General features: G+C 36.6%; 1 protein-coding gene across 2 annotated transcripts in view; it reads left to right on the top strand.

The window, feature by feature from the left end:
- The window catches only part of TMEM245 (transmembrane protein 245), an 86676-nt gene that overhangs the window by 22873 nt on the left and 50334 nt on the right, over positions 1-13469 (top strand). Inside the window, exons 6-8 of one of the 2 annotated variants that reach the window (XM_075022717.1) lie at positions 1123-1292; positions 6203-6226; positions 12688-12792. In XM_075022717.1, the coding sequence (XP_074878818.1) occupies positions 1123-1292; positions 6203-6226; positions 12688-12792 (299 nt within the window). The remainder of the gene's footprint in view (positions 1-1122; positions 1293-6202; positions 6227-12687; positions 12793-13469) is intronic. The other variant, XM_075022718.1, reaches the window with a different exon arrangement.

Genomic DNA, 13469 nt, shown 5'->3' with positions numbered 1-13469 from the left:
GCTTTGGAAGATAAGTCGCTTTTCTTTTTTTCAGTGATAAGATAGGAAATTTGAGTGGTGTAACATTTTGTTGAATAAAAAAGGAATATGGCAAATATTTCATGACTATTAAAGGTCTATTAGTTTCAAAGGAAGGTTTCATATGTATCATGCTTTTTTGCTTTTACGTTCCTGATTGTGATGATTCACAAGTTTTGCATGTATACTCAGTGAGGGAGAGCAGTGCCATTGCAGGATTGGAACAATAAGCCTTATGCAAAAGTCTCTGGGCTTTATTTCATGGCAAGTAAATGGACGTGAGGTTTTAGTTCTGTAACTGTAATGCTAGACATTTCTAGTGTTGTTAAGAAGCTCTTTATTTTACAGTGGATATATGTTAGGAGTGTTAAAGAAAAGCTGTTTGTGGTAGCAAAATGCTGCTTTTTGGGGGAAAAAAAAAGTTGTAAATAGTTCTTCTGTTGTCTGTTTTTGAAGATCAGTATGGATTTTTGTGAAGCTTTGTGTGATCATCTTCGAGCGAAGATAAAAAGCTGATCTGAAAATAGTGTTTTTGATGTTTAAAATCAAAATTAATCAGTAGTTATATTTCAGTTGAAGGTTTAAATGAACACTTCTTTACTGTGAAATTATGCATGATCCGCTGTCAGTCCTTAAAGGAAAGATACAGCTTTAATGGTATTGAAGGCCTAAAACAGAAGAATTGAGGCTGAAAATTTTCTTTTATGTGTAACATGCTGTTAAGTTCCGAATGTAGTATTTTATGTGTAGTTGTCTGGAGTGGTGTGTGTGTGTGAAGATGTGATAAATCCACTGTACTGGAATCATGGAATGGCACCTGCTTATCCCAGGCCTTGCTCAAGTCTGTATAATCGAGCTGTATAATCGAGCAGTACGCAGGCACCTTTCTTCTGCTGCCATCTAAATTCCATATGAGCGTGGCTGTAAAGCAGATGAGATTAGTACTAAAACCACTTGAAAGTTCTGAAAAGAGTTTCTAATAGGAAATAAAACTCAAGGATCTTTTTCTTTCTTTTTCGTAGGTCTTTCAGAATGGAATAGATGTCTAGTCTTGTGGTGCTTCTCTGAAGTCTTTAACACTTGATTTCCTTCTTGTGGTTACAGTTTGGGCACTTAAAAAACTCGTGGTTCATTTTGGAGTTTTGAACTTCATGGCAAACCATTGCAAAAGTTGGTGGCAACTTGTTGAAAATTTTGTGAAGGAACGTCAGGAAGCTCTTGCTCCCAGGCCTATCAGAGGGCTCGGAAGAGTCATGCTAAAGCTTGACAGTAAGGTATTCCTACTTATTTCCTTAAGAAACCTGAAAGTTTGTTTTATTCTCTGTTCACTGTATGCTGAGATGCTTTAATTCTAAAATAAATGTCTGTCACTAATGGACATGTCTCTCACGTAAAACTGTATCTGTTTTATGGTGTGTTTTAAACCATGTCTCTTCTGTCACTATTCACACTTAAGTACACATTTAAACTTCGTTAAACGATTACATGCAAAGCTTGACAGAAGTCACTTTTTAAATGTTGAGTTAGCTTCAGAAGATTCCTTCCCTGAGTAAGACAAACTTCTCATGATTCAGTCACCTGATTACAAAGATTTAGAAGTTAATGAGCTTTAGTCTGAAGGTTGAGACATTCCTACTTCTGTTGAGAAACCTTAATTTAAAAAGCAACCTGTTTTACTCTGTAAGTAGGGCCTGAGCTAGTTTGAACACATTCGTTTATACTGTGTGGAAGTATAGTTGTTGAACACAGTGGCGTGGTGGTACATAAGGGAGGCTTCCCTCTGTTAGAGAAGAAATATGTGAGATAAGGTATTCGGGAAGTGCCATAGAATAAGGCTTCTGTGCCTCCCCCACTCAAAATGTGCCCACATTTGCATCGCAAATTGCAGAGTTGGAAAGCTCCATAAAATTTATGAAGGCTCCTCCATTCAGAATTGTAAGTTTTGACTTAACCTGATAACTATTACAAACAAAATAATCTATGCCAGTGTGTAAGAATGTGCTTTCTGTAACCGTGTTGTTAAAGTATTCTCTGCTTCAGAAAAAGCCGTTACCTCAGAGTTTCTATAACTGAAGAGCTGAACCCTGTAAGTACACTTGTCAGAGCATCTGTACCTTGGCAGATCTGTCTGCAGTTTATAGCTCTGAATTCCTACAGGAAAAGGAAGAGCTTAAGCCAGATCTAATGGGTAAATGGATGTCAAAAGGTCAACAAAAGCATTAAAATGGCTGTAGGAAATAAGTAACGGTTTCACAGGATTCATTGAGGAAGAATCTGAAAAAGGAGAAGCCTTTCAGAATACAAGTATGAACAAGATAAAGGGGTTTTCCAAAGGTAGTGGAAAGTATTAACGTCTTAGCATAAAAGCTTACATTATACAAAGCTTTTCATTAAAAGCTTTTGTTTTGTAAGTAAGAAGACTCTCTAGACACAATATCGTATGTATTGTATTTCATGAGTTGCCAAGATTAGTATCCTTATATTGCATAACTGTATGATATAGTATCTTTCCTAATTCCACTAAGTCTTTTCTCCTTAAAGAAGGTAGGGCTTTTGTCGTAATGTGCAGCAGAACTTCCCACTCTTCAGCTTAAATGTGTTGAAGGTCAGTTTATATACATGTTGTTCTTGTCTAAGCAAAAGAACAGTGTTGGCGCAACTCATTTCTCCATCTCCCCTCTCCCCACCATTTTTTAGATGGCAGTCATATTCCTTCTGAGTCTGTGCTGAGTGTATTAAAGCAATTCAAGCTCTTCTAGCCATTATAAGAGGGACATTTGATACTCTGCATGATTCTGTTGTCCTTGTTTGTGGCTATTCTAATTACAGTTCACCTGGCTTTATCATGGTGGTCTTCCAATGCTTATCACACTAATGCTTTCATATCTTTGAAGTTCTACTGGATGTGCTTATTCTGTGCATTGTAGGATCATGGATGCATCTCTGAGAACTTGGGAAGCAATGCCATAGGATATTGGCAATTGTATTTTTTGTGGAGACAGGGAAAGGAGAGGAATGAAATTGACATCCTTGCAAGTTTTTTTAGAAAGGATGGATAAGCTGCATTTAAGTTGGATTACCAAACATTTTGGCTTCAGTAGGTACTGTTGAAGAGGAAGTAAAAATATGCAAATACAAAATAGAAACTCACAGAGTGAATTGTTACAGCATACCTTTTCTGTGTGTATGTGAGAAACCAAGATTGAAGGATCATTTCCTTTGCAATGAGATGTTTACTTTTTTAATGTTTTATTTGTACTTTGTTTTCCTGGGAGCTGAAGCTGCTTAGTGACTTTTGGTTTGGTTTGGTTTTGGGTTTTGTATACCAAATTATTTGGAGGCTGATCTCAGCATCAGGATGTATTGGGGCTCTTAGGTAGGTACAAGAAGCCATTAACAAGGTCTGTTTCACACAAATATCTAGTGGTACTACTTGGTCTTTCTAAAGTGCTATGCCTGATTAGGAAATAGTTCCAGTTTTGAATAAAAGGTAGTGAGGACGAGGAGGACGAGTGGCATGTCTTTTTCTCCCAAACAGAGTTTAGGAGGCTAGTGTAGATGGTCTTGAAAATAACTTATTGTGAGAAATTATGAGAGAGTACTGCTCATGCATGCAAATCTCTGAGCTTTACTGATTATGTCTGTTTCTTAAATAAAAGCAGTAAGAAAAGAACGGCTCTTCTACTTTCCCACTGCTCATCAACCTCTTGTTATCCTGGAAATGCAGACAAATTTGAACTGAAGAGAAGTTCTGATTAAGAGGAAAGGAAGTAGGGCATTGCTTTTCATTTTCTTCATAAACAGTAGGTCAAGCTGTGCCTGTATGTGCAGGCCTGCTTTAAATATGGACTATGGAAATAAGATGTTCCTACTGTATTTAGTCCCTGGTTGTGCATTTGCCCCATGGAACCAACAGATAGAGCGGTTCAGATATGAGAGACTTCCTGGAGGGAAGATTAGGGAGGTTTCTGTTGTCATCCATCAAGTCATCTTAAAACTTAATAGGTATGGTATCATGCATGTTCTTACCAGCAGTCAAGAACTAGTAATTTGCTTCACTGATAATTTTTTTTTTTTTTTTTTTTTTTTTAAGAAAACTGTTGTCTTTTAATATGGTGACTGGTTTTATTTTGGTTAAAGTTTGTGAGGGAGTTCAGCACAGGCGGTTGCTCAACTGCATGCACTAGACTTATTAGTTAGAATGTGCTAGTACTTTGCATGCATGCTTTCTGGTAGACTTCGGTGAATCATGGAGTTATTACATGCTTTTTCTCAGGATAATGTCCTAGAATTTTATGTATGGAGGCCTGTAATAGATTGTTTGAACGTTGGGTAAAGTCAAGGTTTGGCTCTTCTGGTACCAAGTTCAGCACATAGTTAAAGCAAGCACAGAAAACGGGCAGAACCTCTACCAGTCCATATATTATTGTAGGAAATATTTCCATAGACATGTAATATTTTGCATAAATAGTTTTCCAGTAAAATACTGGGAAAGTGGCTGTTGCCTTATTAATTGTGGGTTACTTGAAGATTAGAAATAAGCTGTAGTCTGTTTTTAAATGTGGATTGATTACGTTTGTAGAACTACTGGAACATCAATATTGGTAAGATAGTAGGCAGGTAGAGCCCCCCAGATATTGTCTTAAACATTTATAAAAAAATGATTGTTATTTTTGACATAGAATGTTATTTCCTAGTTATTAAATTTATCATCCAATTCCAGGAGGCTGAAATTACAGAAAAATACCAAAGACTTCCTTTCACATTCTGCTAAAATTTCAGGCTAACAATAGAGCTCTAGCTTTTGTTGTATTGAGTTGCAAAGTGGAGAAATACAGTCATGAGATCTATGTTTTTTCCAAAATGAACCTAATGTATAGTGGGTTTTAATATGCAGAAGTAAAGTTAAAGGCAGAAGTATGTTGTTGAATCAGTAAACAACTTTACCTTTTTTCACTGATAAATTATTCCATAGGTGAAGAGGTAAAATAGAAATAAATTCTATGGTGTCAGTTTGAGGCTTTTTGAAGTTTTGTCATTGCTTTCCATTACTGTGATTCTTTCCATGAGTAGTAAAAGCTAGTAAAAGTGGGTGCTTTGTGACGTATTTTATTTTCATGTTTCGTGATGTTCATGTTTCTTTGCAAATCTGCTTCTTGCTTCTGATGTAACTTAACATTCTGAGATTTTTTTAATTTGAAGTAGTCTTACATTTTGTTTTCATTGGGAGCTAATATAATTTCTGGCAACTGGTGAAAACACTGGATTTATTGAGCATTCAATGATCTTGTTTTCAGGGAGAAACAAACTTGACCTACTTAATCTTAACCTCTAACATAGATGAATCTTAACATTAAAGCTTTTCACTGTTGTGATTATGCTGCTAACTGATTACTAATAGCTGGAATTAAGAGTATAGTCCTACATAAACTAGGTCCTGAAATGGGTGTACTTGAGCAGTGTTGAGAATTAGTAAGGAAAAATAACTGTAGTACAAAAGGAGAAATTGACTGTTGAGACGTGCAAAGAACGTTCTGCACAACCAATGAAATTATATATGAAATCTGTACATTTATTTGATCTACAATTTGCTGTTGTGTGTGTATCAGATTTAGTTACGTATTTGATGTGCCATTGAATGTGACTGTTTTAATATGAATGTGGTACTAAAAAAAGATACAAAATTTGTTTAACAGTAGCTGACATAATAGGAGTGTTTTGAAATACATAGGAAACTGCCTGAATGGGAGTATTAATGCAATAAACAAGAATCTCATGTTAAGTTTTGGTGTTTCAGTAAAGTGCCCTTCTCAGAGTACTTTTAGAAGTCCTGCCCTAAAATCTGAGATGTTAGCTCTCAGTATAATTAAACTGGAATTGCCCAGATTATGCTGATAGCTCTGTTAATATCATTAAAGTTGTTCTTATTTGCTATATCCCTCTTCGTTTCAAAAAGTGCATGTTAATAGTAAAATCTAGATTCTTGCATTAGAAGTTGTTATGATCTTTTCTTCCTATTGCAATTTACCTTTGTGTCTGGAACAATTTCATTTTCATTCTGTGGATGACTTTGCCTGCCTTTTGTTGCTTTTTTTCCTTCTCTGTTACTGCATTTTTCAATAATTTTCCACTGTGTTCTTGTCTTTTTTTCCCTTTTCTTCCATTTCCCCCTGCCACTGACAAGCTGTGGCACTGGCTTAATAAGAAGGTAAACAAACAGAAAAATTGTGATTCCAACTAATGGATTCTGTGGTTTTGGGGAGGTTTGTTGGGGTTTTTTTCGCAGCATGAACACTCCTTAACATGCCTTGCTTCTTAGTTTTCTCTCCCAAGTGTCTTTTTTCCAGCTCTTAATATAAGCTACTGAAGGTCATATAATTTTACCTGATCTCTTGTCTTCTACTAAAATGAACGCACATAGTTAAATGTTTTGTACAGCAGAATATTGCATTAGCCTTTCGAGGGTAGTTTGATTTAGTGGCACTTTTATTTAAGAACAGTTGATGTCTACCTGGTCCCCACTTGTATGCATAACACCACCAGTTCTCTCCCGGACTGGAGAGCTGTTCTCTGCTCAGAGAAAGCATTAGTTAACTGAGTTAACATGGGAGTGGTAAGGGCAAAGCACAGTTGTAAAGCTATGAATGTAAGCGCTTGCAAACAGCGCATTGACTGGCTTCAGTCAGTGCTGTTAATCTTTTACTTTGGAAGTGTCAAACTGGCCTGTATACTCAGTGGTATTTGGTGCAGCAGGAGAGGAATGAGAATACTCACGATCTCAGAACTGCTGAATCTAGCAACAGTCTTAAGCGAAGTGAGGGCTAGTAAAAAAATCTACAAAATATAATTAAAGCAGTTGGTATAGCTAAAATGCTCATTTTGCATCTATGTGCATGGCTTTTAAGTGTGTGATGTGTTTTATAAGAATTGTACTCCTCAGTTCCCTTGGTTCATCTTAGTCAACTAGGGTTAACTATTGTTCTTTGGGGAACTGTTATCTCGAGAAGTTAAAACTGTTTCAGTCCGCGTTTTGCCTTGTGTGACTGAAATCTGGACAACTCCTCAGTGCAGTGGTATCTCTCTGGGACTTTGGCAGTGTCATTGCTTCAGACAAGTGCAGAGCTGGAGAGGGATGCCTGTAGCATGTGTACTTCTGCAGGACCTCCGAGTTTTAAAGGTGAAATCTAGTATGTGATAAAATATATGAAAACCAAGTAATTAAGTGAAATAGGAAAAAATCAAATACTATATCTGGAAATGGGTTATACTTCCAGCAGCAACTTTTATCCTCACGTACCACTTCAGTATTAGTGGGAGAATCAGAATGGTTACTGTGGTTTTATAAACAACAACCCATCCTTTCCATTCAGTAGCTATTACAGTAGAAACCATAGGTCTGCCTTGCATGTTGTGAAAGACACCTAAAATACTGTCGTTCTGGATGCTGTGGAAAACAAGCGGAACAGAGTAGAGCATGGAGGCCACGGGGGCACTGGCACAACTCTCTAAAAGGTTCTTGTAAACAATGAAATGGGGCTGCACAGCTGGTATCTGCTGTGGGTGGCAGATGGGGAATAATGCTGCGTGTTGTAGTAGTCCAGGCTGAGCAGCTATACTGAAGTTAGAAAGTTTGATCTTCAGTATTTAATCAGTGAACTCAGGGTCATATGATGGGGGGGCTTTCTGTGTTTCTGAACAAGGGGGGTAGGGTTGCTTGCTTTATGATTCAGTTATAATTGTCCACTAAGAGGGGAATTTTTGAATGTACTTTTGCCCTCGAACATAATTTGAATGTTTTAAAACTACGTTTTTATTTCTTGATCTTGAAATGTTTGTGTTATTTGAGTGACTTATAAGTAGTAAATATGTGCAAGCATAACCCTTCATAAAAAATTTTTGATTAGGTATTGGTTTGTTAGCACACTTAAGGTGAAGAGCTGAATTCAGTGAGCCATAGGTGAAAGTTTAGTCTCAACTACTTTTTTTCTGGCTCTGAGTTTGTCATTTGCTTGTTTGAAAATTCATGTATGTAGATCAATTTTTTCCTTAATATTGATAGGTTGCAAAAATAATTTCACTGTAATTACCTTGAACTCTAAAATGTCTGGATTTTATTTTTAGTTTAGAGATTTGCATTATTGGGCAAAACCCTGTGGATATAGTTTAACAGAGGTGGGGGTTTTTTTTAGTTATTTGGAGCTATTTTTGAAAAATACTGTTTCGCTTTATAGTTTCATAGGAAGAGATCCTGAAAGTCCTATAGTGTTACATGCAGTGCTTACTCCTGTGCATGAGCAAGCTGTAATAATATAATGAAGATGAAAAAAAAAAAGGCAAAAAAATACTGTGCAAACTGTATCAGGTTCTTGTGGGTTTGTTTTGTTGTGTTGGGGTTTTTTTTGTTTGTTTGTTTTTAATAACTACATTTAAAAACAAAAAAATCATACTCTACCAAAGGCAAAGGAGGAGATTTGTAATATAGAACACTGGATGTAGTTAAAAGGTTGCTTCCTTTGCACCTTTCTCTTTTTTGCCTGTCTTTGAAGGGAAGTACTTGGGAGAACACCAAGATAAATTTCTAATAATCCACCAAGAAACTAAAAATATACCACCTAGAGATGGCAGAGTTTGAAATGATGGTTGATTATGGCTGCTAGTGATAAACCTTATTTTTTTCTTCCTGTTCTGAGAACATGTCAGAGCTGCTTGAAACTTTTTTTTGGGGGGGGGGGGGCGGGCAAAGAAGAATAGTATATAATCACATAGTTTAACATGGTATATAGCCCAAAATACAGAATAGGTTCAGTTGGGCTAGCATGATTTGTTCTTTATAATGTTGTCTATGGCAGGAGAGTTTAGAAAGAATTACTAAATTCTGCAGTTGCTGTTGGTGGGACACTGGTGTTAGTAGACTTGAGACCTCATATAGCCCATTCTCTGTCTTTTCTAACGTCTCATCTGCCTCATTTCAACATAACCCTGAGATGTCTCCTGATTACAGGCTTCCCCTTATTCTTATCAGATGATATTAATAAAATGATAGCCTCAGATAGTAACTGAATGAAAGGGAAATGTCAACAAGTCTAAGAAATGTCTTGGAAAAAATCGTGATAGATAGTGAAGCTCTTTAAAGAAAAAAAAAAATAGTCCTTTTGGTAATTTTATGTAGATTTAATTGAAAAAGAAGTAGATGTCCAGGCCTGCTTCACTCTGTGGGCAATGCAGTAAATAAAACATACTAGAAAAACTAGTGTTCTGATAGCTATGCAGTGTGAAACATGAAAATATGAATTCATGGATGATGTATTATATTGCATAATATGGAGAGCCTGTCTAGACAGTAGGATTCCCAATTGTTAAGCATGAACTGTAGTTCTGCTACAGCTGGGTGTACTGTGGTTTGTATCATCACCCAAAAGTTGAAAGCAGGGAGCACTGGCAAATTATTGAGAAGCATTTTAACAGAATGCATCTCATCTTAAACACTTTTTTTTACAGGGAGCTTAATTAAAAAAAAAAAAAAGTTTAAAAAATTGATACCTTTCCCTTCAAAACTGTGACAATTAAGGATAGTTTTTTGTGGACAGTCTATCACAAATCAGTACCATTTCAGTTTGGGTTTGAAAGTGTGACCTTCTGTAGCTTAGGAGCCTGGCTTTCCTTTTGTTGCGTAATTTTGTATGTTGTGGCAGCATCAGCTTCCTGCTGTGGACTAACTTTAAATTAGAAGCTTAGAACTGAATTTAAAACTTTATGATCTCTGGCTAATGACTAGTGTTTAGTCGATATATGTTTGTCTTTGCGTGCATGCCGGTGGTTTACAGGAAGGTTGTGAAGGGAGTAAGGGGTTGTTGGGGTAAGAACGAAGTCTGGACCTGATGCAGTGGTAAGTACAAGCACACAGGGATTTAACAGTCTAGTTTACCTGCAGTAACATAGCACCTATGCGTTATCTAGCATGAGTGTGCAAAGGTGAGTGCTTCCTAAGGAGGTATTGTGGGTAAATGTAGAGAAAGGAAGGGAGGTTTAATAGCAAGCAAATTAAAGGAGAATGAGTAAATATAGCCCTAGGTGAATGCTGTGCATCTGCTTTTACTTCTACAATACTCAATCCAATTCAGTCTTCTCCTGTGATATGTCTGTGTACCAGTTGTATAACTTGGATCTCCTTAAGACTGTGGTGAGAGATAGAATTGCAGTACCTGTAGGCATACCAGAGCTGGCTTTCATCTAGCTTGTTTGGGCTACCTGCCCAAGTAAATAAACACAAGGTGGGCTTGCATGGCTGAGGCTGCTGCCTGTGCTGGTACACCACCAGTGCTGCCATTACTTTACTAACTAGATTAAGGGTAATTCAGGCTTTACAAGTGCCACAGATGCACCTCAATGGCAGCGTAGGCATACTCTAACCCACAGTAAGGAGTGTCAAGAAAAGATCCCCTGTTCGTCACGTTCCAGTTCAGAGAGAGTCCTCATCCTGATCTTTTGGAGCTTGATCTTCCAGTAGTTGCTGGCATGGTGAAACATCTAAAGTGTCCAGCTTCAGCTGCAATGAGATTTCATCTACTGGATACCACTCATGTAGTTACTGAGGCTAACATTTTTAAAAATCTCTGATAGTACCTCCAATTTCTTGGATTCAGTGAGTCTGATTAAGGTGCTGTATGTAAGACTAGCTAGCGGATTTCCTTTATCTCTGAGTTAGAAATTAAATAGCAATTAGTTTGAACTTTAACTAAGAAATAAAAAGGGCAGCTTTAATTTTTAATAGCTTTATTTTGAAGCCCATGCTATAAAATTTCCATCCCCTGGCCATCCAGTGTTTTTCAGTGATATTTTTTATTTCTGACCTTTAAAACAGGGACTTTTATTTCTTGCTTCTCTTGCATAATCCGTAGATGTATGTGAGGCTTGGAAGAGCACAGCAAATCCTGTTTTCAGTCATATTTCCAAAGAGGTAACAGCCCCAGGTAGAGGCTACTCAGAATTTTTCAGAAAGCTGCAGGCAGGCAGGTAACCTCCCTCTAGCACTTGGCAAGGCATTTCTGATGTCTGAAATATTTCAGCAGTGCTGAATAATGTTAAAAATATCTAAGACAAAAGATTTTGCAGATTCCTTCAGATTCTATGAATTCCTTTCTGCAGGTCATAGTATCATGCAGATTTTGTTACAAAAACTTGCTGGCTCAACACCTTGTTTCTTTTAAAAGGATTCTGCTTTCTTCCGCTTTTCTTCATCATTTTGAACAACAGTCCTAAAATGCTGAATACAATCCTTGCGTTAAAATAGATCAAACAAGAAGCTGGTTGTAAAAGAACTTGAAGTTTAAAAACGATTGCTTAATGTATATGAACTGCTCAGATGCTACAGGATAAGCACCAAAAAAAATCCTTACTTTTTTTCAAATAGGAGTTATAACTTCAGCGTTAACCAATTCAATCATCACGCAGCAGTCTGTAGAATTTAGTTGTTCCAGGCCCAGTTTCACGTGTAGGGATAGGTTAAATAATGAAGAAAGAACTAATGTAAACCATCAGCAGGCATATTAGTAGTTTTGTAAGATCTCTAACTAAAAAGTTACTGGCCCAGTCACTGAATATATAACTTGTACTCACTTGGAAATACTTTCATTTACTGCATATTGGCTTTGACCTCAGTTTTCTTAAAGCACAAATTTTACAGCTGGCCTTCTGCTGCTGCTTTTTCCTGCAGTAATGCCAGATGGAGTAGAAATACCCTTGGTATTTGAACCATAGAAGCTAGAAAAATGTATTTGGTCCTACTTGCATTGGCTTTCACAGTTTTTTATGTAAACAGTCAATTTGTGTATGAGATGAAGCTCAGCTTGCACTGTTCTAGAGCGCTCTTCATAGTCGCGTGGCTGAGCAGTTTTACTGTTTGGAGTGACATTATCAGAATTTCTCTAATCCTAATTGGTATCCCTATTTGTTTGTGGACATACATAGAATGGGCCTTTCCATAAACTGACAGAACAACATACATGCCTGTTTCCTGTATCAGTAGGTTTAGCTGATGCATATTTAATGCCGAGCATCCTTTCGAGATTGGAAGTGGATAGAAATAGTCAGTGCTGAATAATTGGCCTGATGTTCAATAACGTAGAAAACCTCCAGGCCCAGTCAGTTCAGAAGGTGATGAGCAGCTTGAAAAAATTTGGTTACTTGCAGAAACACCTCATTTGTCATTTAGATGGTTACTAGCTATTGAAGTTTGAAAGTCATGGTTGTACTTTACAGTATACCTTGATAGCTTCCAAGTCCTGTGCAGATAGCATCTGTAAGATTCCAAGTTGCTGGAGGACAAGAAACAAAGACAAATTTCTAGGTTCATAGCTGACATGAATGCTAGCTTCTTTAGGTCTAGTAAGTAAACGTTGAATTACTGCTCGCTTTGCAGAGAGCTTGCTGTGTCTTGTGGTAATGTGTCAATGTTGTTTGCAAAATCACATGTCATACCATGACCTTAACCATGCTAACATCGCTTGTTAATTGTTCATCTCCAAGCTTGGGCATAAATGCTGTTTGATTAGAGCCTGATTTTGCACTGTGATTGTAAATAAAGCTAACAATACTGTCATATAGTATATAGCATTGCTTTCATTAAAGATTGATTTATATGCTATGATTTTTTTTCTTTTTTTTGTACAGATGATCGTGTGGTTGGAGAAAATGCTAGATAAAATAATCAGCATTTTCATAATATTTTTGCTAGTGATAGGAACCCTTCTGCTAGCCCTGCTGCTTACTGCAAAGGTACAGTGTGCTAAGGAATGTAATCATAGAGCTCATTTTAAATGCTGAATGAAAGTTGCTGATATTTATGCAAAATTGTGTAGCTTAAAGAATTTTCTGAAAAATTAAGCAACTAAATGCTCTGTAGTTGAACTTGTTACCATTCCAAGACTTCTAATATATAATAATCTATATATTGCATTTATATGTTTATTTACATATGAGAAAACGAATATATAGACATTTGGAAATACGAAATTTATTCTAGTAAAAGAATTACTGGCTTATATATTACAGGAACAGATTTGGTTTCCGTCCTGTTAACACTTTTCTTGTCAACAGCAGAGCCACTTAGAATTTTTTCTTTTTAATTTACCTTGCATGAGAAACATATTTGCAAAATGCTTAAGGTGTATTTGTCAATTTGTTTGTGTAATTGCCTGTAATAACCTCATGGTATCCTGTTCTGAGTTTAAATGTGCTAGGATTCATGATCAGATGTTCTGTGAAATTGATTTTTGGTTTGTGGTTGGGGTTTTTTTTGCTCACCAGAAGAGGTCACTCACGTACTATTTTTCTTTTCTCTCTCTTTTTTTTTTTTTTTTTTTTTTTTTTTTTTTTTAATGGAGCTGTGTTCATACTTGAAACAGTCAATGGAGATTGAATGTTTGACTTGAATACAGTTACGGAACAAAAAT

This window comes from Buteo buteo, chromosome 3 (genome assembly GCF_964188355.1).
Source record: "Buteo buteo chromosome 3, bButBut1.hap1.1, whole genome shotgun sequence".
Classification (NCBI taxonomy): Eukaryota; Metazoa; Chordata; class Aves; order Accipitriformes; family Accipitridae; genus Buteo; species Buteo buteo.
The sequence above is the reverse complement of the archived record's forward strand: the minus strand, read 5'-3'. Positions and strand labels throughout refer to the sequence as shown.